The sequence below is a fragment of the Wyeomyia smithii genome, chromosome 3 (assembly GCF_029784165.1).
Source record: "Wyeomyia smithii strain HCP4-BCI-WySm-NY-G18 chromosome 3, ASM2978416v1, whole genome shotgun sequence".
In the NCBI taxonomy this organism is placed as follows: Eukaryota; Metazoa; Arthropoda; class Insecta; order Diptera; family Culicidae; genus Wyeomyia; species Wyeomyia smithii.
In genome coordinates, this window is record NC_073696.1 from 221,035,153 (window position 1) to 221,059,917 (window position 24,765).

At 38.4% G+C, this 24,765-nt stretch overlaps 1 protein-coding gene across 1 annotated transcript; it reads right to left on the reverse strand.

Annotated features, from left to right (window-relative positions):
• Positions 1 to 4,884: 4,884 nt before the first annotated feature.
• Positions 4,885 to 24,242, reverse strand: LOC129729074 (CLIP domain-containing serine protease B4-like). Its single transcript, XM_055687555.1, has 9 exons — positions 24,125 to 24,242; positions 23,576 to 23,841; positions 23,222 to 23,514; positions 23,024 to 23,166; positions 14,322 to 14,334; positions 11,327 to 11,491; positions 11,101 to 11,267; positions 5,252 to 5,403; positions 4,885 to 5,190 (listed from the first exon to the last, which is right to left on the reverse strand). Exons 1-9 carry the CDS (start codon positions 24,230 to 24,232, stop codon positions 4,971 to 4,973), a joined length of 1,527 nt encoding a protein of 508 aa, XP_055543530.1. The 5' UTR covers positions 24,233 to 24,242; the 3' UTR covers positions 4,885 to 4,970.
• Between the last annotated feature and the right edge of the window lie 523 nt (positions 24,243 to 24,765).

Here is a 24,765-nt window from a genome sequence, read left to right on the forward strand (position 1 = left end):
TTTTCGCGACAGATTTCGCAAGCGAAAATTTACGCTTTTTCACTTGTCAAATTTTTCACTTCGCTTGGAACTGTAAACTATGCTTTACGAGTTTTTTTGCAGAAAACTTATTAATTAAATAATCAACATTCATCTTCTTCAGTATACTCGTACTCGAAACTTAATAATGCTAAGTTTGACTGCCTTTCATTCTTCACAGTCGCACGCAACCTATTTTTAATAAGTTTCGTCTTCAAGTTTTTTTCTTGATACCTGAAAAAAAACTACCGCAATTTGAAAAAAAATGCGAAACACGAAAAATTTGCACACAATTTGAGAAAGACGGCGCAAATATAAGACGACTCTGACAATAATAGAAACTAGGAAAAAACTACACACATCTGCAGGTCAATAAAATATGCACACGAGCTCAGAAAATCTGCATTTTGAAAAGCACATCTGGTATCCCTGATTCGGACAAGTAAGCAAAAGCAATGCATTAAAAAAACTTGTGGATTATTTTCTTTCTTTGCTTTACCTCCCATGCGCGCTAAAGCTCTAGAGTTAAAGTTTGGCCGACTGTCACTGAAAAGTTCCAATCAAACAGTCAACAGTTTTTTCATCATAGTTTTAACATTGCTGATGTTCGATTGGAACGAGTTTTGACAGTTCGATTGGCGCTTTTAGTGACAGTCGGCTAAACTTTAACTCTAGGCGTTTAATGCGCGCTGGTTCGATTCAAATGGTGTGTTAATGTGTGTCATTCCAAGAGAATCCAAGGTGAACTCTTATGGATGTAGTTGTGATTGTGGTCTGTTCAAATTTTCTTACTGTAAATCGAACTTTTGATTAAATCTCATTTTTAAAAAGAAAAATCTTTTTGTCGATTTGTGGGGGCCCTAAAAATGTGGGGGCCCGGGCCCCCTGGGCCCCCCCACAAATCCGGCTCTGTATATATGGTTGTTTCAGTTTTGACTTTGCTTTATTATCACCATCGGCTGTTGTGGTGTTGCCGCAGGTTCGGGAATAACCAAGAAAGTTGGTCATTCGCAGCGAGTCCAAAATCTTGCCTCAAGGTTGGATGTGTTGAGGTAATCTCAGAAGATGGGAGAAATGCGTATACTGATTACGGTGCTCTGGTGTTCTAACTTTGTACGTTTTTCTCTCTATAAAACTTGAAATGGTAATAAAGTAGCGATTCAAGTATTTTGGGGATTAATGGAATGTACGGGAAAATTTGATGATCCAATTTCTAAAAGCGATAGTGCTCAGAACTTTTGTTTTCTCGAAAAAAGTCCATGCAAACCATGTAAAATGTGAGCTCAATTTGGCTTCGTAAAGTAAACCCTCTCAGCAGTCAAATTTTCACTATTTTTACCTATGAAAATTTAATTTCTTTTATGCCAAATATCGAAATGCAACAAAATGCTATACGACTTAAGATCTATCATATTTAATATTTATTTACTCAGTGTCCAATTCTGCTTAGTTTAAGATTAGGAAAGTAAATTGTTAACTTCAAAAACAGATAACATTGCTAACAAATAACGAGCAACAAGCCCAGCATAGTTTCGTACCATAATATAGCTTTTAAATTTTTATGAATAAAAAAGTAGTCCATATGTGACGAGTTAACTCGAGAGTGATTCAAAGGAGTTGAAAAACTCGTCTTGTGGTAGTATGGTTTTGTTCTGCGGCATGTTTATATACCAGCAAATAAATCAACAACTCGATTTATAAATTTAGTAAATCATGTAAATGTTTGATTTTTTCACAATTCATTGCAAGATCAACTACATTAGATTACAATGATGTTGAAATGTGGTGTCGTTGTCATGGCGGTTGTTAGAAAAAAAAAACTCAAAATGTAAAACCGTGTATCGGTACCGTCACCGTGAAATCGATCACTTGAATGATTATAATAAAAAGTATTGATCGAAAAATATTGATCTTACAGAACTAGATAATGTTCACATGTCCTCAAATACATCAACTTTTAGGATGAATCTCCTAAAAGTTGATGTATTTGAGTGACATGTGTTATCTGTTAAAGTTAACCCCTGTATGTCAGAAATAAGTTTGTATACAAGGTGTTCAATAAGTTTGAATACAACCTTTCATCGTTGTATACACTAAACTTAAACGGGGATGACTTTGTTACTTTTGAGCAACATTTTATTACTTTTTGTGTCTTATGACCGCGCATTAGATACAAAAAATAATAACCACAAAGTAACAAAACATATGACGGCAACACGCTTGTATGTGTTTCTGCAGGAGAACATACAACCAAGCACCGCAATGCATGTGTTACCGAGACTTCACTCGCTGCATTTGTATTGATGCAACGATCAGGTTTATTTTTATCCCCTCTGTGTGAATACAAAGGTTCTCAATAAATATTGCTTCAATAAAAGCTAATTGACGGAAATTTTCACTTTTTTTATCACATTTGTAAAGTGTATTCGAACTTATTGAACACCCTGTATTTTCATAGCATTTTTCTAACATCAACAAAACTCCATCAAAGTTGATTGAACTAGTGGCAAAGCACCAAAAACACATTGCGTTCACTGAAAGAAAAAAGAATTTAGGGTGAATTGAGTTAAATGTAACTGAGTAAAGTAACTAAGTATTTAAATTTTTTGAAACAAATTTTGCAACAGACTAATTAAAAACAGTCAAACGAAGATTAAAATTAAACGAATTTTGGCAAAAAAATAAACAAATTATTTCCAAGGTGGCTATGATTGACATTTTCAGCCTAAAAACTATTATTTGCCACGTAAATATTAAATAAGAATAATATTTCTCCAATAGAATGTATTTCATGGGAAACAAATTTTACCTGTTCGATTTTTATGTATTTATTTCATGAAGTATTTTGGTCTCTATACGGGTCTCTGTTGAATATTATCTTCGCCGGGGTCACTCATCTGCCATACTTGATACGTGGCCAGCGCATTGTAATCTACTGATTCATGCGCCTGCGCAACACTCCATTTTCTTGTTTGCCACTGAATATTGATCGTAGGACTCTACGCGTATGTTCTTAAGCACCACCGGGAGCATCAGCGTACTGTAGAGCGCACTTTTCGTGCGGATCTATAGACTGCGGGACCCAAGCTGGCTACGCAATTCGCGATAAGCCCTGTTCGCTACCGCAATCCGTTTCTTCACCTTGCAACTCACTATGTTATTACATTTTGCTTGCATAGAGATGGTCGAGTTTGGTTTTTTTTAAACCCGTATCCGACCATCTGGCTACTGAGCCACTATGCTACATCTTTAATAAGTCCTTCACGTCAGGAAAATTTCCGAAGAACGAAAACTTTTTATGGTAACATATTACCAGTTTTCAAAGTGGTGATCACAGCAAAAGTGGTGATCACAGCAACGTCAAGAATTACCATGGCATCACTTGTTTGTCTGCTGGCTCGAAACTGTTTGAATTAGTCGTAAGTTCAGCTATACTACGTAGCACTAGACACTACATTTCCTCTGACCAGCATGGTTTTATGACTGGCCGCTCGATTACTACGAAACTTCTGGACTTCACCTCTAGTTGCATTAATGAACTGGAATGTAAAGCACAGGTGGGCATAATACATACTGATCTGAAGCCTGCTTTCGACCGTATTAATCATCGAATACTAAAGGGCAAAATCTTGCGAAAGAGTGCTTCGCGACAGTTTGTTAATTGGCTATGCTCATATTTGTGCGATAGTGTTATGCGTGTAAAATTGGGATCACAGTTATCGTCTTTTTCCGCCAATAAATCGGGTGTACCTCAAGGCAGCAATTTGGGACCACTGTTGTTTATTTTATTTTTCAATGACGCTGCTGCTGCACTTAGAGTTGGCTGTAGGCTGTTTTATGCTGACGATCATAAAATATTTTTGACGATTCGTTCCACCGAGGATTGTCGACGTCTACAGGGTAAAATTGATGTGTATTGGTGTAAATTGAACTGTTTGACAATAAGTATTGCTAAATGCGAAGTAATGAGTTTTAATCGCATAAAATGGCCTTTATTATTTACCGGCCAAATATATGGTCAAACACTGAATAGAGTTGAATACGTGAAGGATCTTGGTGTGACTCTCGATCTTAAACTGACTTTTGATCGTAATCGCGAAATAGCTATTTCAACAGCTGCCCGTCAGCTAGGATTCATATAAAAAAATCGGACGCGACTTTGAAGACCCCTACTGCCCAAAATCACTGTATTGTGCTCTTGTCCGCTTTGTCCCCCAAAACGCAAACCTTGTGTGGATGCCCCACCAGCTCCAATGGAATCTAGGTAAAGAGGAAATAAGTGGTGGAAGGAGCCTCAGAATAAACCCTTGCTTAAGTTCTTTTTGACAACCAAGTGGCCTGATTCCGCTAATATTCGAACCCATGACCATCAGCTTGATACCTGTAACCTTGCAGCTACGCAGCTCCCTAAGAAGCCACTTACTGAAGGTCCAATGTGTCCACCTCAGTGTAAGGGAAACGGTCTTCGTTGAGCCTGTCGTCTCTTGCAATTTTGCTCGCAAATTTGTCCCAATGCTGGTGTCTCTCCGGGACCATTTCCCGGTTCTTGGGGTCTAATTTCATTTCTTTGAGATTTATAACGTTATTAAAAAACATTCGAGATCTTGGTTCGAAATATTCGATACCTTTTTTCCAGGAAGGATCGAAAACTATAGTATCATCAGACATATTGATTAAGTAGACAAACACTTTCGAATAAATTTGTAGAATCAATCTAGATTCAGTATGAAGCTCGACGAGTGCTTTAGCAATCACTCTCCGTTGCATAATGATCTTTTATCAGATGAGTAAACTGTACAATATTTCCTAAAATGCACAATATCAACGAAAAAATGCCAGCTAACTTTTTTTTGCTATTTTATTGTTTTAATATATTATCATATCCAATATCTTCACTCTGTCAACCCCGCACGGCTAAAGTTGTTACTTTACATACATTCTTCGGTGTAGTTTTATTCTAGATGACTCTCAATCCAATCAAGATACTTGACCACGTTTGTGTAAATGCCAGGAAAATCTTTATTTCCGCAATTTTTTGGTCCAAAACTGACTATTCCAAACATGTAGTAGGTTGATTTAATGCGTTTCATCAGTGGACCACCAGAATCACCTGTGCAGGTGTCCTCGCCATTCTTTCCACCAGCGCACAGCTGCGTGTCGTGAAAAGTCACCCTAAAACGTCTGTATTAATGAACCACAGTGAAACTCAAATTTTCCGTTCCCATCGCGATACCTTAAAAGCGCCATCCAAGAATACTCATCCAGTTCGGTAGCTTGTCCCCTAATAATACGATTCGTAAGTTCCCGTCCGCAATGCGGCGGTCTCAGCAAGGAAACTCCTTCTGGGCCGCGCTTCTCAGTCTGGATAGGCCCAGCACAACAGACCTGTGAAAAAGGTTCAAATTTTGTGTTAGACTGTAACGTGCAAATGAAAGTTGCATGGAAACATTTGAAGACTGAGAGACAAGACCAAAAATTTTCAATATCATGTCACACTTGTTCACAACACTATTGTGATTTTGCTCAGGTGACTGTATTCTGCCCTTCTGTTGTTAGTATACCAATATTGAGAGTGAGTAACATGCTTATAATTTATACGTGACATTTTTTCAAGAGAAACGATAAGGAAAGGTAATGGGGGGCCAAGAAAACCCATGCTAAATTCATTTGACATTAAATGGCCTGGTTCTACTAAGATTCTAAGACCCGCTTGGCAAAGCGGACTCTGCAACCTTGCGGCTATGCAACTCTTCACAGTTCTCGTTACACCGCCGTCGGCAGTTGAATGTTATACGAATATAGATTGTGGAACAGTACCACCGTTCCAGTAGTTTGATTGGCCAACACATCATGCCGAAGACATGGAGATTGCGGGTTCATGTCCCGTCTGGATGCGGTATATTTTTGCAAATCTTCATCATATTTTAGTTCGCTTATTTTCCGCTTCCCTAGCTGCACACACTGTCTGCCTTGAATGAAAAGACAATTGAGTTTGAAAATTTCCCATGGAAGGTAATTACATTAGCATACTAGTCAATAAAATTCTACTCTCTTGCGAGCGGCCTTCCGTTAACCAGAACCTTCGTCATGGCGGACGAAAACTTGCGTGTAGGCATGTTTTGAGTTCTTTCTTCGTTTTGATTATCAATTTCTCCTCAGTTTTCGCATGAAAAATTTTGAAGATGATCTTACACTTCGGATTTGCCCAGAAATTCTCGATTGGACGCAGCTGGGGAACGTTGAGCGGGTTCGCCATTCCATCTCCTCCAACAATCGCTTAGAATAATGGGCCGATGCCAGAACTCCGCGTCTTCGCCCTAATAGAATTTTTTGATGAACAAAATTACTTCCGGCAGCCACTCCGTACTATATATTTCCCCGTTCACTGCCAATCCGAAGAGACATCCCCATCCCGCTGATTGTCTGTCATAGCAGCACCTACTTGGGAAACTTGAGGTGTGAAATAAACTTCACCTCGGAAGTGTCACTTCCTCCAAAACACGAAGTGCCCTGCCAGTCTTTGCCATCCAGGGTGAGACAGGTCTCGTCGTCCATCACCACCGACACATTCGCCGGGAAAATCGTCTTAATCATCTTATTCAACCGCTGCCGCCGCGTCATTGTCTGCAGCTCCGAAACCAGTGGACGGGACTGCCGCCTCCTCACAAGTATTTAATTTTATATGGACCCCACACTGCGATTAGTAATTTTTTTCTTTTTTTTTTGCAGTGTTACTTGTTGAGAAGTAACCTGCTCCGTGTAATAGTGCTTTTGTTTTCTCCTTCAGACTTAGCAACCTACATCCTCCCTTATCGACCTTATCCTCCTGCAAGCTATCACTCTAACAGCGTATAACGTGCTATAGCCTATGATATTATCGAAGCTTTAGACCAGTGGTTATTGAAGTCTAGAGGGAAGTTTTTGTGTTGAAAAACAACTTCACTGATTTCAATATCACGGTTAGAGTTCGACTGTCAGAGCTATTGATTTTTTTTTCTGTTGATTCATAGGTTGCTATGATTGATGCTGCGTGGGTAGTTCCATCAGTGCGCGTGAAGGTAAACCCGTGAAAAATCGGCAATTTTTGTCCTTTTTTTTCAATGCTAACGTTAAAGTGTTGAGCAACCGGAAACACGAACCAAATCACCAGCGGAGTGATCATACGAAATCAATTATTTTTTGAATTAGATCTCTAACCCTTTTTACACAAAAAGCCATAACAAATCTTGATATCTTGTTACGAACTTTTTGAATCATCTTGTGGTCTAAACTTGGTCTCGTTAGTAGTTACAATACTAATTATTACAAATTATAGCAAGTTTTGTATGGTTTTTGGCAGAAAAAAATCAGAATTAGTTAGAAAGTACAGGGGATAGTCAAAATAAGTAGGATAGGCAAAATGTTGATGAAATTTGAAATGCTATAGCTTTGCTAAACGTTATTCGATTTTAATAATTCGAACACCATTGAACTGGAAAACTTTTGAAGTTTCATTTTCTGACCCCAGATCTGGCCTAGGTCACCGGATATAGGAAATATTCCTGAGTTCCGGTAGGCATGCCAAACCTGCTAATTTTTGGATGGATTTGGTAATGGGTTACCTGATAAAAATGCTCATTTGCCTCATTGGCATAGATGACAAAATCATTTTTGAAGCGAATGGTTCATCAAGATCCGGAATCGGCCAAGAACTTATCGAGAAATGGCTATTTTGCATCCGGAAGTCCTCAGAGGAACCTTTAGTAGGGGACATTTACGTGTTTGCACCAAATATAGCGTGTTACACCTCTATCTTCAGGATTTTTTTATCAGGAATCTTTTAAAAGACATATATCTGAATATAGGCTGCATTGGCCACTTCCGGAACGACCTGGAGGCCCCGAAGGAACCCGTAGTGGAAGAATTCACATTTCTGCATCAAAATATAGCATGCGACACCTCTATCTTAAGGATTTATTTATCAGAAATCATCCAAAAGACATATTTTTTTTAAATACAGATTACGTTGGCCACTCCCGGAACGATCCAGATTCCCCGGAGGAACCCGGAATTGGGACATTTACATTTTTGCATCAAATAAAGCGTGCGACGCTTCTACCTTCAAGACTTTTCATCAGGAACCATCAAGAAGACATATTTATGAATACATATTACGTTGGCCACTCCCGGGATGTTCCGGATACCCCGTAGGAACCTGGAAATGGGGACATTTACATTTCTGCATCAAATAAAGCGTGCGCATAGAGCTGCAAGATTTTTCAAATTTTTCATCAGGGTTCCTTCGGGGTATTTAGATTGTGCCGGTAGTGGCCAATGCAGTCTGAATTCAAAAATATGTCTTTTTGATGATTCCTGATGAAAAATCCTGAAGATAGAGCTGTCGCACGCTTTATTCGATGCAGAAATGTAAATGTCCCCATTCCGGGTTCCACCGGGGCATCTGAATCGTTCCGAGAGTGGCCAACGTAATCTGTATTTATAAAATATGTCTTTTGAATGATTCCTGATGAAAAATTCTGAAGATAGAGGTGTCGCATGCTATATTTTGATGCAGAAATGAAAATTCTCCCACTACGGGTTCCTTCGGGGCATCCAGGTTGTTCCGGAAGTGGCCACTGCAGCCTATATTTTGAAATATTTTTTTTGTATGATTCCTGATGAAAAATCCTGAAGATAGAAGTGTCGCACGCTTTATTTGATGCAATAATGTAAATGTCCCCATTTCCGGGTTCCTACGGAGTATCAGGATCGTTCCGGGAGTGGCCAACGTAATCTGTATTCATAAACATGTCTTCTTGATGGCTCCTGATGAAAAGTCTTGAAGGTAGAAGTGTCGCACGCTTTATTTGATGCAAATATGTAAATGTCCCAATTCCGGGTTCCTCCGGGGAATCTGGATCGTTCCGGGAGTGGCCAACGTAATCTGTATTTAAAAAAATATGTCTTTTGGATGATTCCTGATGAAAAATCCTGAAGATAGAGGTGTCGCATGCTATATTTTGATGCAAAAATGTGAATTCTCCCACTACGGGTTCCTTCGGGGCCTCCAGGTCGTTCCGGAAGTGGCCAATGCAGCCTATATTCAGATATATGTCTTTTAAAAGATTCCTGATAAAAAATCCTGAAGATAGAGGTGTAACACGCTATATTTGGTGCACAAACGTAAATGTCCCCTACTAAAGGTTCATCTGAGGACTTCCGGATGAAAAATAGCCATTTCTCGATGAGTTCTTGGCCGATTCAGGATCTTGATGAACTATTCGCTTCAGAAATGATTTTGTCATCTATGCCAATGATGCAAATGAGCATTTTTATCAGGTAACCCATTACCAGATCCATCCAAGAATTAGCAGGTTTGACATGCCTACCGGAACTCAGGAATATTTTCTATATCCGGTGACCTAGGCCAGATCTGGGGTCAGAAAATGAAACTTCAAAAGTTTTCCAGTTCAATGGTGTTCGAATTATTAAAATCGAATAACGTTTAGCAATGCTATAGCATTTCAAATTTCATCAAAATTTTGCCTATCCTACTTATTTTGACTATCCCCTGTACAATATTTTGTTAATTGAATAACAAATTTTGTTATATTTTTCTTTCTCGCTTATTTTCCGTCGGTCTAGTTCCGCCACTGTTGTGGCCAATCGACGACGCCCAGGGAGGCGACTCCACACCCACGACCCTAACTCACGACCCGTTTATTAACGGACCGGCGCCAACGGCTTTACTTCCTCATGCGATGGAAGGCGTGATCCCAGAGATTTTTCGCCTCAGAAAATCTCCCGGTGTCGGCTAGGATTTAATCTAGACCAGTTGGGTTGGTTGTGAGTGGATCACGCCACCTCACAACCATCGACACCTATGTCGGCGGTGGGATACGAACCCAGGCGTCGAGCGTGGTTGGCGGAGACGTTACCAACCACACTAGGCCCCCGCTCAAATTTTGTTATAAATACGCTTTAAAAAAACACACTTTTGAGCATTCAAGTGTATGAATAACAGAATTAATTCTGTACTTTTCATCATTCTGGCACATCAAGAATATTACGGGCTTTATTTCTATCGAGTTCAGATATATTTGTGTTACCCGTATGTTATAATCGTTTGATCGGGAATTTAACCAAAATAATCGAAACTAGACGTTTCTGTCTTAAGTGAAAATAAACCAAAAATATAAAAGCAGTACAACAATAGTGAAAGCGGAAGGCAACCAGAGGATGCTACGAGGTAGCGGAATAAGTTGAAACCACTCGATTGGTTCAAATTCCCATAACAGCAGCAGATGGTACTTAAGATCTATCCGCAAAACTAAACCCTGCAATTTTCTGATAGGAAGTATGATACTGCTGAGTGCTGCTGGCATTGCAAAACGTAAGAAAACGTATCGAAACGCAATTTCTATTCACTTTTGATCGTTCATTGTTAGGTATATGAAACACTACTTGAGCTTAAGCTAGAACGACCGCACATCTCGTAGGTGCTCCTTTGTTGTGGTTCTGAGCTAGTGAAAATGCACAAAAAACCACTGCAAGATGGTTAATCTGGAATTCTTTTACCAATTCAAAAGCTATAACGGCGCCGGCTACGTCCTAACGGTCGGTTACCAGAGACTGAGTTTGCCTAGGCATCTGCAACAACTGTTCCGGAAAGGAAATTATTTTTGAGCAACATTTTGTTACTTTTTGTGTTTTAAGGCTGCACATTAGACAAAACAGGAACAAGGTTGTTGTTGCTGTTAAACTAATGAACAAAAATATTATAAGTAGTTGTAATGATTCACTTCACTGGAGATTGACTTTGGGTAGATTCAGGAATGATTTTGAATATGTGTAAACTAATTTCAAAATAATGCTGCAAACAGTCAGTGTTGATTGATATGATTCCTAAGTATTTATTGAATTTATCAGATAAAATTCGTAAAATGCCCGGGAGCAAAATACCCCCGTTACCCTAGTATAATCAAAACAGTCTCTTAACCGCCGAAATATCATTTTTCGGAGCTAACTCTCTTTTCTAGTTTTCGCATCTTTAAATACTTGCTAGCAGTTACAAATTTAGTTTTGTACACTAAAGCTACTTACCAATGTCTTTTCCCCAGCTGCAGACCGGCATATACTGCTCTGAACAAAATTATTTTCTTCAGGGTCAACCACTGATTTGGAGTAGATGTCCACCAGAGGCTGGCACTGCTTGAAGGGCACACATGTTCCAGTTTCTCCCATCGGGTTGGTACATGGTTGATTTTCACCTGACCGTTAAATGCACATCCTCAGCATTACATTCCAAAGACAACGATTTTTTTCTTACCTTGAGCTAATCCTTCCAAAAACAAAGCTACTAGCAGGAGGCCCAGTAAAAACAGTCTCGCACGGTTGCGCATGGTTAGAGCAACATGCGTTCCTGGTCCGATCAACATCCCGTACCACTGATAACTGACCTCTACCTTTTTAGCAAACCAAGCAACCAGAAATGCTATTAAAACGGAGTATTTAGAACTCGCGGTTCTTGATATCCATACTAATACAGTTATTCATATGCTGTGAGGCGATCTCTGCGCTCTCGGTGGTGGTATGAACTTACTTTGCTGATATGTTTCCATCACAAATTTGAATCGACTAGCGAGTGCTCGAAATCATCAGCTACTTCATTAATCATCGCAAGGCTCATCACAGTATATTAGAATCATGATCATTAATTTTATGAGGGATGTACGCACAAAAAACGGACAGTTCAAACTGTGACCGGTTTCATATAAATAAGACTTTGTGGTTGTCAGACCTTACTAAATTTAATTATGTATATGCAAAATAAAATTGTGACTCACCTGAATGGATATCAGTCTCGCCGAAGAAAGTTAGACAATCTTTTGTCGCGATCGTTTCGCGCACTTACACACACTCAACGAACCGGTAGGTGGTGATTCCACTGGAAAGATACGAAATACCAAGCGACCCAACGAAGCTATCCTTCATCCTGTGTACAGCCGACGCTAATCGAGCTTTAGTGGAAAAACAGGTTCCTATTGAGAGAAAAACTGCCCATAATCGCATATTTGTAACATTTGCAAAATTGGTTGTTCGAGCAATTCGCACTTTTAAATTTTGACCTTAAATGCATTGTTACTAATATATTCTCGCAAATAGACACTTTAACTAAACTTAGTATCATGAAGAAAGCACTACTTTACACTATGTATACATTGAATATTACTTTTGAAGTCAAATTGGTTGACATTTTTGCAATGATACATTTATGCCGTCACTTTCAAGATACTTTTGGAATATATCACATGGAAAAAGAAGTTTTTCATGTATTCAACAAGCATGAGCTGAACATCAGAAACGGATCACCGGTGGTTGGTTACCGGACCAGAATAACTTCCGAGTTCCAAAGGATGCAGATGTGGATTTGGATGGAAACTTTTTTGACAAAAAAGTTGAAAAAGTTAAGTAGTGTGACAATTATGCGGTTATTCACGCTATGTGACAAAACAACTTGGTATTTTTTACGACAATTCATCTTCTTGCAAATATATATTAGCGCTAGAAAGAAAAAATATAATCAATCAAATAAAAATCAGTTGGTGTCTGTAAAAAGGCGTTTCACTTAAGGGGTAATATCTACCAAAAAAAATTTCTTGTCATTTTTTTTATTGGCTTAAATCATGCTAAAACTATCCTAGAATCAAAATCTACATCGCCCAAGTACTGATCTATACTCATGGGCGCAACTAAGGAAAATTTCTAGGGGGGGCTAGTTTTCATGTATGTCATTTTAAAAAAGAGAAAAAAGAGTTTGTATATGCTTATTTAATAACGCTTGAAATAGTATCGTAAAAGCAGAAACAAATCACTTAGGGATAGAATCTCCGAAGATGTACTGAATATCTTGAGCACACCGTCAACGCCAAGCTCTTTCAGCAACTGATTCGTTATTGAGGAGAGCCAGATTTGGTAAACGGCTGGGCAGTGTTTTTTAACAGTTCACCCGTACTAGTGAGATTGAAATAGAGCCCAGTGTGGTTTAAGGCATAATGCCTAATTCCTACCTCCACGTGGTACCGACTGGGATACGAGCAACCAAGGAAAAACCGGTGAACCGGTGGGAACTTGGTCGTATGCTGACAGGAAGGGGTAGTTGTTCTTCTTAGAGAGCAGCTTGTCTGCGCGTCTACCCCACAGGCTAGGGGCGGCTCAAACAGCGACTGATCCGGACCGGACGGTTGAACTATGAAATTCGGTGTCTCGCCAGCTACATCTATGGCGGCAGCTCCGTCGCGATACTAGGCATCGCAGCCCTAGTAAGGCAGCATACTAAAATCAACATACTACGGAGAATCAAGAATTCAAAACCCAGCCGACGAAATAAAGCAGGCATTAGACGAAGCAAATATTTGTTATTTTTTAATACAGAATTTATTTTGTGCAAATAAAAATCGTACCAAAAATAGCAAATATTTGCGTCGTCTAATACCTGCTTAAGGACGACGATTAGAAGCTCAGTACATGTAACAGTAGATCGCTTAACGACCCGGATCCCGGATCGTTGCGCTCCAGGAGCTTTGACGGAAAGGAGAGAAGGTACGGTGGATTTGTGGCCGCAAGGCACGATAGCTGCTCGCGTAGAGACATCAAGATCGTCGTTGGGGACATGAACGGAAGGAAAGACTTATATAAGCCGGTTATCGGCCCGCACAGCCTGCTATGCACCAACTTCGCAGCTTCCCGCGGATTAGCAGTCCAAAGTCCTTTCTTTCCTCGACCAACGTGCAGCAAAACAAATTGACCACTTTCTCAGCGACGGCCCGTTCTTCTCAGACATTAAGAACATACGCACCTATCACGGTGATGATCGGACATGACCACTTCGATACAAAAAACTACAAAACCCTGATATAACCGGTAGTCCTCTACGGAAGTCCTTTTGGTGTTTTCGAACAGAAGGTGCCTATCGGCGAACAGAAGGTGACTATCTACGGTGGAGCACAAGCGGACGACGGATAATGGCGACAGCGCATGAACCATGAGCTACAAGCGCTGCTTGGAGAGAACCCCATTGCACACCTGGCGAAAGACAACAGGTTGCGGTGGGCCGGTCACATCGTAAGAATGCCGGACGACAACCCTGTGAAATCACTTCTCTTCAGCAACCCTACCGGCACAAGAAATTAAAGGGCGCAGCGTGCATGATGGCTCGACCAGATCGAAAGAGACTTGCGAGTGATGAGACGTCTGGAGAACGGGTGAAACACAGCCCAAAACCAAGTAAAATGGCGACTTCTTAATACATCACGAGTTATTACAGCTCTCGTCTAACTGGTAAGGTGAGTAAGAGAGCAAGAGTTGAGAATCGATTCTGGGTGCAGAACTAGTTCTTAGCCAATGAATGACGACATCTCAATTTGTGTTGATTTTGATGCTCTGATAAGTAATATGGAATGTAGATATATTGAATACAATCATTCTCTGGGAAATTCTAGGGGGGGCTAAACACTTTCTAGGGGGGGCTTCAGCCCCCCCTAGCCCCCCCGTAGTTGCGCTCATGTCTATACTCAAAATTCGTTTAAACCAATTTTTACCGAGCAACTTTTATGCTTCAAAATATCATTTTTCGTTTATTTTGATGTCCGTTTTTCTTTTTATTTCGAGGCATTGTAAACTAACAGAAGTTACCTATGATCGTTATAGTGATTCAAATTTGAAGTATAGAGGTCGCTGCATCAAGTTTCGACCGTTATAGCATCTCTACAGCACGTGTTTACTCACAATTTCCCTTTGTTTAGTCCATCAGCCATTCTCGTTGTGTACGTTCTTTGTTTGAGTTTTTTATACGTTTTAACTGTGAGTTATATTCAAAAGTGTTTAAATGTGAGTGACAAGTTTGAGATTTGCGTGAGATCGGACGCCAACCGCGTCAAAGTCGCTGAGCATCGCATGTCTGATATCGCCTCACATCAGATAACAAAAAAGGAAGAAGAGGAAAATAAAGCCCAGGAATGTCAACTTCACGGCGCAGGAATAGCGCAGGATAAAAAAATTATTAGCGGCTGTATTGTTGCGATTCTTGAGATTTTTAGCATTTTGAATTTTTAAACGCGTCTTTCTCAAAACCATGTTTTCAAAATCGGCGAGCAGTAGAACTGAAAAAGTTTACATCCGATTGACTTGAAATTTTAACTGTAGCTTCTTCATTAGATTATCTAGTGAATTACACACGATTTTGGCGTTTGATTAACAACAATAAAAGTTACAAACAATTAAAGTCGATTTTTTTTGTCGAAATTTTTTTTTTCCAAACCGTTGCCATTTTGCAAAGAAAAATTCTAAAAATATAATCATGTGTACTTCACTAGCGACACTTATGTAGATAATGAAAAAAAAAATAGGTGGCGTTGGGCACGCCTTCTACTGTTCGCCGCGGAAGAACTTTTAAAAAAAGCGGTTCACGGCAACCGCTGTACAGCCGCCATTTAGTAAAAAAAATAGCAACGATTTTTTTTTATATAAGAGTTGCTCAATCCAATGTATATTATTTATATACCTTACCTCTCAAATGTCCTTTAAAAAGTCATAAAAAAGCCTTGTTTTTTCAGCATTTGGTAGATACTACCCCTTAAAAAAATTAACGGATTTGAATGATTCTTTCGTGTTTGTTTTGTTTTGATCTCCGACAAGTTAATAAGCCGTAAAACATTAAAATATATTTTCGGCTTTTCCCGCCTTTTACTCCCAGAACAACGTCATTAGATTACTATGATTGCAGGCTATGAGCGGTAGATAAGCTGTTGTAGCGTCGTTATCGAGGCGTCGTTGTTGAATAAACAAGCACCTGTTAATCATTCACATATAATGTGAAATTCGTTTTCGCTGCCTACTACACATTTTACGGTGGTACAGAAAAGGTGTAGCTCGAAAGCCAAAAACGAATAAATTAAGTGCAAAAGAACTCTACTGCCCCTCATGGCAAGTCCGTCCCAATTGCATTTTATTCAATTTTGAGTTTATTTATGGAATCAATTCCTTTTTATGTCTACTTTCGATAAAACAAATATTTTTGAATACTTCGTTCTGAGGAACTATGAAAAAAATAGCAAGTCGGTTTGTCCCGTAGCAAAAGCGATCGCAAGTCGGTCCCATTGAAAAAATCTTTGCAATTCAATCCCACAGCCAATAATGATTATGAAAAATGTGATATTTACCACAACTTATGGTTTTCAGGTTTAGAATTGGATGTATGAAGTGATATTCAATAGGAGGTTTGATTAAATTTTACGCGTTCTACATCGTGTGGCTCTAGCTGATAGTACAATGTTTTCTTCAAGACAAAGTTTCCACTAGTAGTTTCTTTCAGCTGTTGTTTGTTGACAGTGAACGCTTTAGGTGTGTCACTGTATTGTCAGTTAAAGCATTCTTTAGTAAATACTACTTTTCGTATTTTATCCGTATTTTATGTAAAGACGTGGGTAAGAATTATTCAATCATTGTCGTGAATTTCGTTTTGATGAATTTGTCAGTCGTATCAAATACTTCGGTACGCTACTTAGCTGTTTTTAACGGAGCAAACATTTTCCTAAGCTGTAGGTGTTCTTTCATATTTGCTTCCACTGCTACCTGGAAGTTGTCCGGAGTCACGAACGTGTGACTGCTCTCAGGAAAATTTAGAACAAGTTCCTACACCTAAACTGATTTTGAATTTATCAGTAGTAGGTATTAAATGTTAAAACAAAATCTAATTTTATTTTGAGCGGCCCAGTTGGTACATTGTGTTAGGCTTCTCGCAATAAACTTATTTAATGAAGCACGAGAGAAGGTCATTTATGAATTGACCAGCGATGGATTCATTCCAAACGCAAGCTATAGCTCCGCCATCGATTTGCAGTAGTTGGTTTTTCATCACCGGTCGTAGCTGGCTATGGGACTAACTTGTTATCATTCTGGCTACGTACCGTGAAAGTAATCGCATGTGAGTCCCAGCTTATGATTTTCAACTAATTTCAATCAAATTTCGGTGTTTATGCAAGTGTTATGATGCAATGGTGTTGGATTGTCATTGCAGTACTGAATTCTGTTGATGGTCTTGATTGAAAAAGCATTTTAGTGCAAAATTTCACCTAAAGAGTTACGATTTTTAATTGCTGTTTTCTCATCAGCACCAAAACGCAAATGGGACGGACTTGCTATGAGCGGCAGTATAGCGTGGTAGCACTACTGTAAAAACAAACTCGGCATACTCTCAACGTGGCTTTGATTTTATTTAAGGGCATATGCTTGATAATGTAGATCAAATTCATGGCTTATTTGAGCAAAGTTGCGAATAATCGTTTTATGCATCAGTTTAACGGAAGGTTAGAACAAGAATAACACTACATATGCGATGATTTAATTATCCATTGCTCGGATCTAATCAATCTTTTCAATTTTCTCTAAAATGCACACCGACTCAGATCATATTTGCTCATGCTGCAATGTTTCTGTTAGCCGGTAAAATATAGTAGTTTTACTCCTCAAAAAACATTGATTTATGTCCATGTTTCGCTAAATAGGCTCTATTGTATTCCTACAAATCTCTGGATTTACAATTAATTGTTGAATGTTGAATTGAAAACTATAATGTTGCGAAGTTTCAAGTGCACTGTGCTGAAGCAGCAGATCTGCCATAAAAAACAGATGAAGTATTAATCTCACTGAAGTGAAAATTTTAAAGTTCCGTGTATCCAGATTCCAATTTACCATTTGATTTCAAACGTCGATAAATCGCTCCGTCGATGTAAGAGAATAGAATAACTTGGACCGTCGAGTACGCAGACAATCGAGCTTAGAAACTTCATGCTATAGATTGGATTCTCATTACGATCCCGCGAAAGATTATGCTGCTGACTTATTAGTAACCATAGGATCGGTGACCGTAGCGTGCTCGCTTTGCAGAGCTCTGAAATTCCGAAATGAAACAAAAGGTTTATGCTGCGCAAACGGAAAGGTCAAATAAATTCCGTTAAATCCGCCACCAGAGCCATTGCGTTGCGAACGTTAATGTGTGGCGAAAGGATTGGAATCCAAAAATTTTCTCCTGAACATCAAAAAAATATAACTGTTGCTTCTAGATGACGCCGTTTGGAGCAACTCTTGTTGTAAGCGAGAGTTTATATTTCAAAAGAGCGAGAGATATATTTCAAAATACAATGAATGTATCGTCAGTTTCCAAAGTCTTTAAATGAGTCTTGTACAAAAGAAAAGAAAAGTATAGTAACATAAACACTCAATTGAGAGAAATATGCTAATCGAATGTATTCAAATACTATTACTTTATAGGTTCAAGGTCAAATTTACTACCGAACAGGTGCATTGCTGCCACTACCCGATGGCAAATGTCATTGAAGCGACAATTCTGACAGAAAACTACAAAGGAGAAGTCGTATTAATCCCACGTATCCTGATTACTCTTACCGACTTGCCGTTCAATTTTAAACGTCTGCAATTTCCCGTGCGTCTCGCATGCGCGATGACTATTGATAAAGCCCAAGGACAGTCACTGAAAATTTGTAGCATAAACCTCGAGTATTTATGCTTCTCACTCTAAAGCGGACATTACACGAAGCAAATATTTGCTTCGTCTAACACCTGCTTAACCCTTTCCAGCTCATGGTGACTGTAGAGCACCAAGAATTATAATTATCATATCTTGACATAAAATAGTTTGTTGTGCTTACGATTGTTCCATAAACTTTTATATGCTGCCTCAGAGCATCACTGAGCATTTTCTTCAAAATACTACAGTTGACAGTAATTTTAGTTAGTCTATAAAGTGTTCAGTTTGAATTTTCTCGTGAAGCTATAAATTTTAATGATAAACCTTGTGAGCGGGAGAGGGTTAAGTCGCATGTTCACGTGACCCTGACCCCGACACTGTGGGATATATAGAATTAAGTGACAAGAGCCGCCTTGACCACTTTTACGTGTTTCGAATAGCCCGAATTTTAAACTTGAATTATTTGGAATTCTAAAGCTTTTTTATAAAATATGTTCCTGTAAGAATGGCCAGGTAGAAGGGTATAACTATATTTACATTAAGCCTAGCTTTTGAATGTTTGAATAGATAACGTGATAAATTCCTTAAGAACAATTAAAAGTATGACTGTTTATTTTCAAAATGTATTGAAATTATTTAATTATGGTTGAAAGGGGCTTTAAAATGTTCAATGAAACAAAAACTAAGATTTTTGTGAGGACTGGATTGAAAAAAAAAATTATAAACAAATCAGCTAAAACATATCTTGAGTATGTTTTTTATCAGCAGTTAGATATTAGCAGCTAGACAGTCAATGAAACTAATGGCGGCGGTACGAAGTTTGCCGGATAAGCTAGTGCTCAAATAAAAAAAAGGTTTAACAAGACGTACAAGAGATTCTACTGGTTCTGATGGTTGTCATCAACTTTTAATGAAATCACACATACCTAATAGATAACTGAAATCCCAACCGATAATCAACCGCTTTACGATACAATCTTGCTTGCAGTTATAATTTTAACTTTTCACATTAAGGCTACTAATCAATGGCTTCACTAAACAGATTCCAGATTGACCAATTGACTCTGACCCAATTGTACAAAGCAAAGCATTATCCTCTCGAGAACACAGCTACCAGCAGGAAGCCCTGAACAAATAAATAGTCCCACATAGTGGCAGCGACTTGCATTCATGGTCCGATCAATGACTCAAACCGTTGATAACTGATCTCAATTTAAATATTATACACTAGCTATTATCAATTATCATGTTTGAAATGTCCGCATGTGTCCTATCAGAGTTATTGTGTCATTAGTTGAGCATTTCGGGAAATCCCCAACATCAAAGAGATAGTTTGAGGGGACGAGCACTACAATAAACACACTACACCAATCTAACAAACTGTTCTGGTTCTAAAAATATTTGTAATGAGGTTGTTTAAACTCACTCATTTTTCTCAAAGATGGCTGAACCGATTTTCACAAAATTAGTGTCAAATGAAAGGTCTAGTTGCCCCATAGGTTGCTATTGAATTTCATTGTAATCGGATTGTAACTTTGTCCGTTGTTCATAAAAATGTGAAATCACATAATGAAAGTAAACATATTGACCTTCTCTTAACGATCACTGGCTAATTGAAAGGTAGAGAAGTGATCCAAATGGCCGAACGTCATATACTACTCGACTCAGTTCGACGAATCGAGCATTTTCTGCATGTATGCATGTATAGGTGTATATGTGTGTGTGTGTGAGTATGGGTGTGTACGTGTTTCTGTGCACCTTTTTTTTCGCACTCACTTCTCTCAGAGATGGTCTGACCGATTCTTTCTATCTTGGGGTCAAATGAAGGGTCTATTTGCCACTTAGGTTGCTATTGAATTTCATTGTAATCAAGCATTTAGTTTTGGCACTGCGTCAGAATGTGAAAATCGCTCTTATATCTCAGAAGCTATGTAGTTGAATTCAAATTAATGGGCTTTTAAACCCTTAAACAATGAATTTAATAGTGTTTAAACATGTGGTTTAAAAGTTATAGAAAGAAACGTAACCCGCTGACTGTTTAAAACTACAGCTACGATCAAAAGATGTGGCCTCAACATCATTTAAATTTGATATTGTACTATTTCAATGTTTGCGGCCTTGCTCGGGATTGAAGTTGAAATTAAAAGCCATTTCTATCATTACACTTTTTGCCTTTCTCCTAGAAAGGTATAGCAATCACTGCAAAAACTAAAGGTATAAAAGTGCTCCAAAGGCGCCGATTGCCGTATATCACTCGATTCAGTTCGACGAGCTGAGCATTTTCTGTATGTGTTTGTGTATGTTTGTGTGAGTGTAACGCTCTCTCAATCTCACTCGATTTTCTCAGAGATGGCTGGATCGATTTCAATGAAATTAATTGCAAATAAGACCTTTTGTTGCCCCATAAGACCCTATTGAATTTTGTTGTAATCTGATTTCTAGTTTAGAGATTATGTATCAAAATATAAAAATCACGAAACATCAATATCTCAGAAACTACACAACCGATTTGAACAAAATTGATTTCAAATGAACGGGCTACCTAAAAAACCCTTAACTTTTGAATTTTATGAAGATTGAACATGTGGTTCAGAAGTTATGGAAAGAAACGTGTTCTGGAGACTATTTAATCTCACTCATGTTTCTCAGAGATGGCTGGACCGATGTTCATAAAATCAGTGTCATATGGAAAGTCTTGTTGCCCATAAGACCCTATTGATTTGTTTTGCAAACGGATAATTACTTTGCCTGTTATTTTTAAAAATGTGAAATTCAGCTATGAAAAGAAACATATTGTGATGACTGCTTGGGCTCACTCACTTTTCTCAGAGATGGTTGACCTGATTTCCACAGAATTAGTATCAAATGAAAGGTTTAGCTGCCTCATAACACCCTATTGAATTTTGCTGTAATCGGACTGTAACTTCGTCTGTAATGTATCGGAATGTGAAAATCACGAAACTTCATTATCTTAGAAACCGATTTGAACAATATTGATATTAGATGAACGGGCTAGTTAAGGGTTAACTGATGAATTATGATTGAACACGTGGTTTTAAAGTTTGGCTGCCCTATACGTTCCCTTTTCATTTGATTGTAATCAAACTTAAGCAACCGTTATGTATTAAATTGTTAACGAAACAACGAAACAACGAAAGTCTATTATCTCAAGTATTACACGACTAATTTGAACATAAGTGTCATACAAACGAGTCATGTCTCAAATTAACAAATAACAAACTTCATAATAATTTAATATGTGGTTCAAAAGTTTTAGAATGAAAAGAAATTTAAAGACTATTTAAAACTATACCTGCTTTGATCAATATATGTGGTCTCAACATAATTTGAATGTGGTATCGTACTATTTGAACGTTTCCGCTATCGCTCGTTAGAAAATTGTTCGAAATTAAGAGTCATTTTTTTTATTTCGCTATGTCTTGATCACTAACATTACGTCAAATTTCTTATTTTACACTTCAATTACGACATCAATATTTTAGAACCCGAAGAGTGAATATACCTTTATTGGATTCAAGTAATCATGTAAACCTGTTTTTACAAATGATGAGTTTGAATGAGAAAGGCTGAGTCTGACCGCTAGGTGGATTAATTTAGGTTTTATTTAATGTGTAGCGTTTCAACAAAAACCCTATAGCACAAAATGACATCTTTCTTATAGAACCATCTGTAAAAAGTGCCTGGGTGAGTTCTTCTTCAAGATTCTATTACTGACATGTCATGGTGCCTTTTATGTCGAACCTGAGAGATCGTTTAACCCATCAAAAGGAAGTGAAGCCAAGCTGGCACGTGCTTCCCATAAAAAAATATTATCTCACACTTCATCACAGAGAATTTTACTGTAAACAACAAAACAAAGTAACTAACGTATCCCGCAACAGTCTTTGCCAATAGACAGCTCTAACTTTTGGTAGGTACCACTGTTTTTAGTCTCCAAAGTCAGTCCTGCACTTGTTTTATAACAAATGAGATTTTAAAATCTATCAAAAACGTATTAAGATCCCACGGATAGCATTTGATTCGAAATATCACATATCTTCTTTCAAAGTAGGGTATTATTATAATACAGTAATCAGAAACATCTATTGAACAGACTCTTATGAATGAATAAGGAAAAGTGTTGAAGTTCGTCGGGTGCATTTTCAAACTGTAATGGATGCATAACCTCCCATCAGATAAGCAATAGAAATATCAACGAAAACATTTTGTTCTAATTTCTAATGTATTATCATCTTCAATGCTTTCATAGATGTTACCCCTTCACGGTTACTGTTGTTGCTCTACATTTTCCGGAGAAACTCTACTCTAGGCTGCTCTCAATCCAGTCAACATATTTGGCCACATTTGTATAAACACCGGGAACATCTTTAGTTCCGCATTGTTTGTGTCCAAAGCTGATGATTCCAAACAAAAAGTAGCTCGAATTGATGCGTCTCATCAGTGGACCACCGGAATCACCTTTGCAGGTGTCCTCGCCTTTCTTTCCACCAGCGCACAGTTGTGTGTCGCGTATAGTTCTCCGGAAGGTCTGAAAATGTTTGAACACTGCGTCGTATACCTGATATCTAACTCAACTTTCAATCTGATATCACTGCTACTCGCTAAAAAATAGAGGACTTAGAAAAACCACAAAAATTTTCAGTAAACCGATCCTACCTGTCTTTGTCCGTCCCCATCCGGCAGCCACTGCTCTCGTCCCCACGATGTTACTCAATCGTTCTGATTCGTCCACCGGCAAACAAATCGGTTGAATATAATTCGAAAATAAAACATCCCGATCGAACCTAATCAACGCTATATCGTTATATTGGGCCTTCACTCTTTTATCATAATCCTTGTGAACTATAATCTTATCAATACTCACATCGACTGGAACGTCAGCGCATACTCCCTCATTACAGTCCTGACCATCGTTCGAAAGATCATATTCACCAAGTCGAACGCCAACCCTAAAACATCATTTTGATTTAATTCCGGATGCAAGAATCGTATATAGTAGTTTGTTTTTACACCTGCCAATCATTTGGAATCAATTTAGTGCAGTGCGCCGCAGTAACGATATACCGCGAATTGATTAAGGATCCGCCACAGTGGAAGCCAAATTCTCCTTCCGATTTGCGATACTTAATAAGCGCCATCCAAGGGAATTCATTCAGTTCGTTAGCTTGTCCGTTAGAGATACGATCCGAGATATCCCGTCCACATTGTGGTGGTCTCAGCAAGGAAACTCCTCCGAGGTCACGATTTTCGGTCTGGATTAGCCTGGCGCAACAGACCTGTGCAGAAAGTTGAGATTTTGTGTTAGACTGTAACGTTCAAATGGTAGCTTCAAATAAATTATTGGCAAAAGCAAAATGTTTTCCGAGGGCATTAATTTTTGGTTACACGTCGGGTAAAGATTCTGCATGAATAAAACCGGTTTCGATGATTATCATTCACAAATAATTACACTAGAAATAAGAAGCTGTTGGAATCCCGAACGACAATCGTTTCATCTAACTTAAATGTACTTAATACTTGCTTGCAGTTTTGAGTTTAGTGTACAGTAAGGCTACTTACCAATGATTTCTCTTCAACTGCAGAGCCGCACATGCTGGTCTGGATAAAAAATCTTTCATACGGTGAAATTCGTCTAGAGAAAATATTCACTATGAGCTGGCACTCCATCCAGAACACACAGATTGCTGATTCACCAATTGGATTAGTGCAGGGTTGATTTTGACCTGATCGTAAAAAACAGACTCTAAACATTAAATTCCAAAGACGACAATTTTTTCTGATTTATTTTCTATCTGAAAATTTTCTGATTTATTTCTATCCAAAAATTTGATTAACTAACCAACTCACATATTTAGGCGACAACGTTTGGTATCAGTATTCGAAATGTCCTACACATTAGTATCTTCACGAATCACATTAGTATCTTCACGAATCACGTCTAATCAGACTATATTACAATCGTGAACATTATACTGGTAGACAAGAACGAGAAAAAAGTTGCCCTAAAGCTCAAAATAGTTGTCATAAAGCTTTTTCGCGGTAGGCCATTTGATCGCTGGGTTCGTCGCTTCTACGTTGGCTCATGGGAAAACTCATTGAGGTCTATGAAAAAGTTATCTTCACTAGAGGCACCAAAATTCAAAGAAACAGTTAAAAAGCTATAATCTTTTATTTGTTTCCAGTTTGAGCTCTAGAGAGTG

What these genes read in the sequence shown, in the direction of transcription:
- LOC129729074 (XM_055687555.1), bottom strand. Translation starts at nt 24,232, where the DNA reads ATGGAGTGCCAGCTCATAGTGAATATTTTCTCTAGACGAATTTCACCG. An exon ending in CAGTTGAAGAGAAATCATTG is followed by an intron (nt 23,842 to 24,124) that starts GTAAGTAGCCTT and finishes CTTTCTGCACAG; the next exon opens with GTCTGTTGCGCCAGGCTAAT. An exon ending in ATTCCAAATGATTGGCAGGT is followed by an intron (nt 23,515 to 23,575) that starts GTAAAAACAAAC and finishes ATGATGTTTTAG; the next exon opens with GGTTGGCGTTCGACTTGGTG.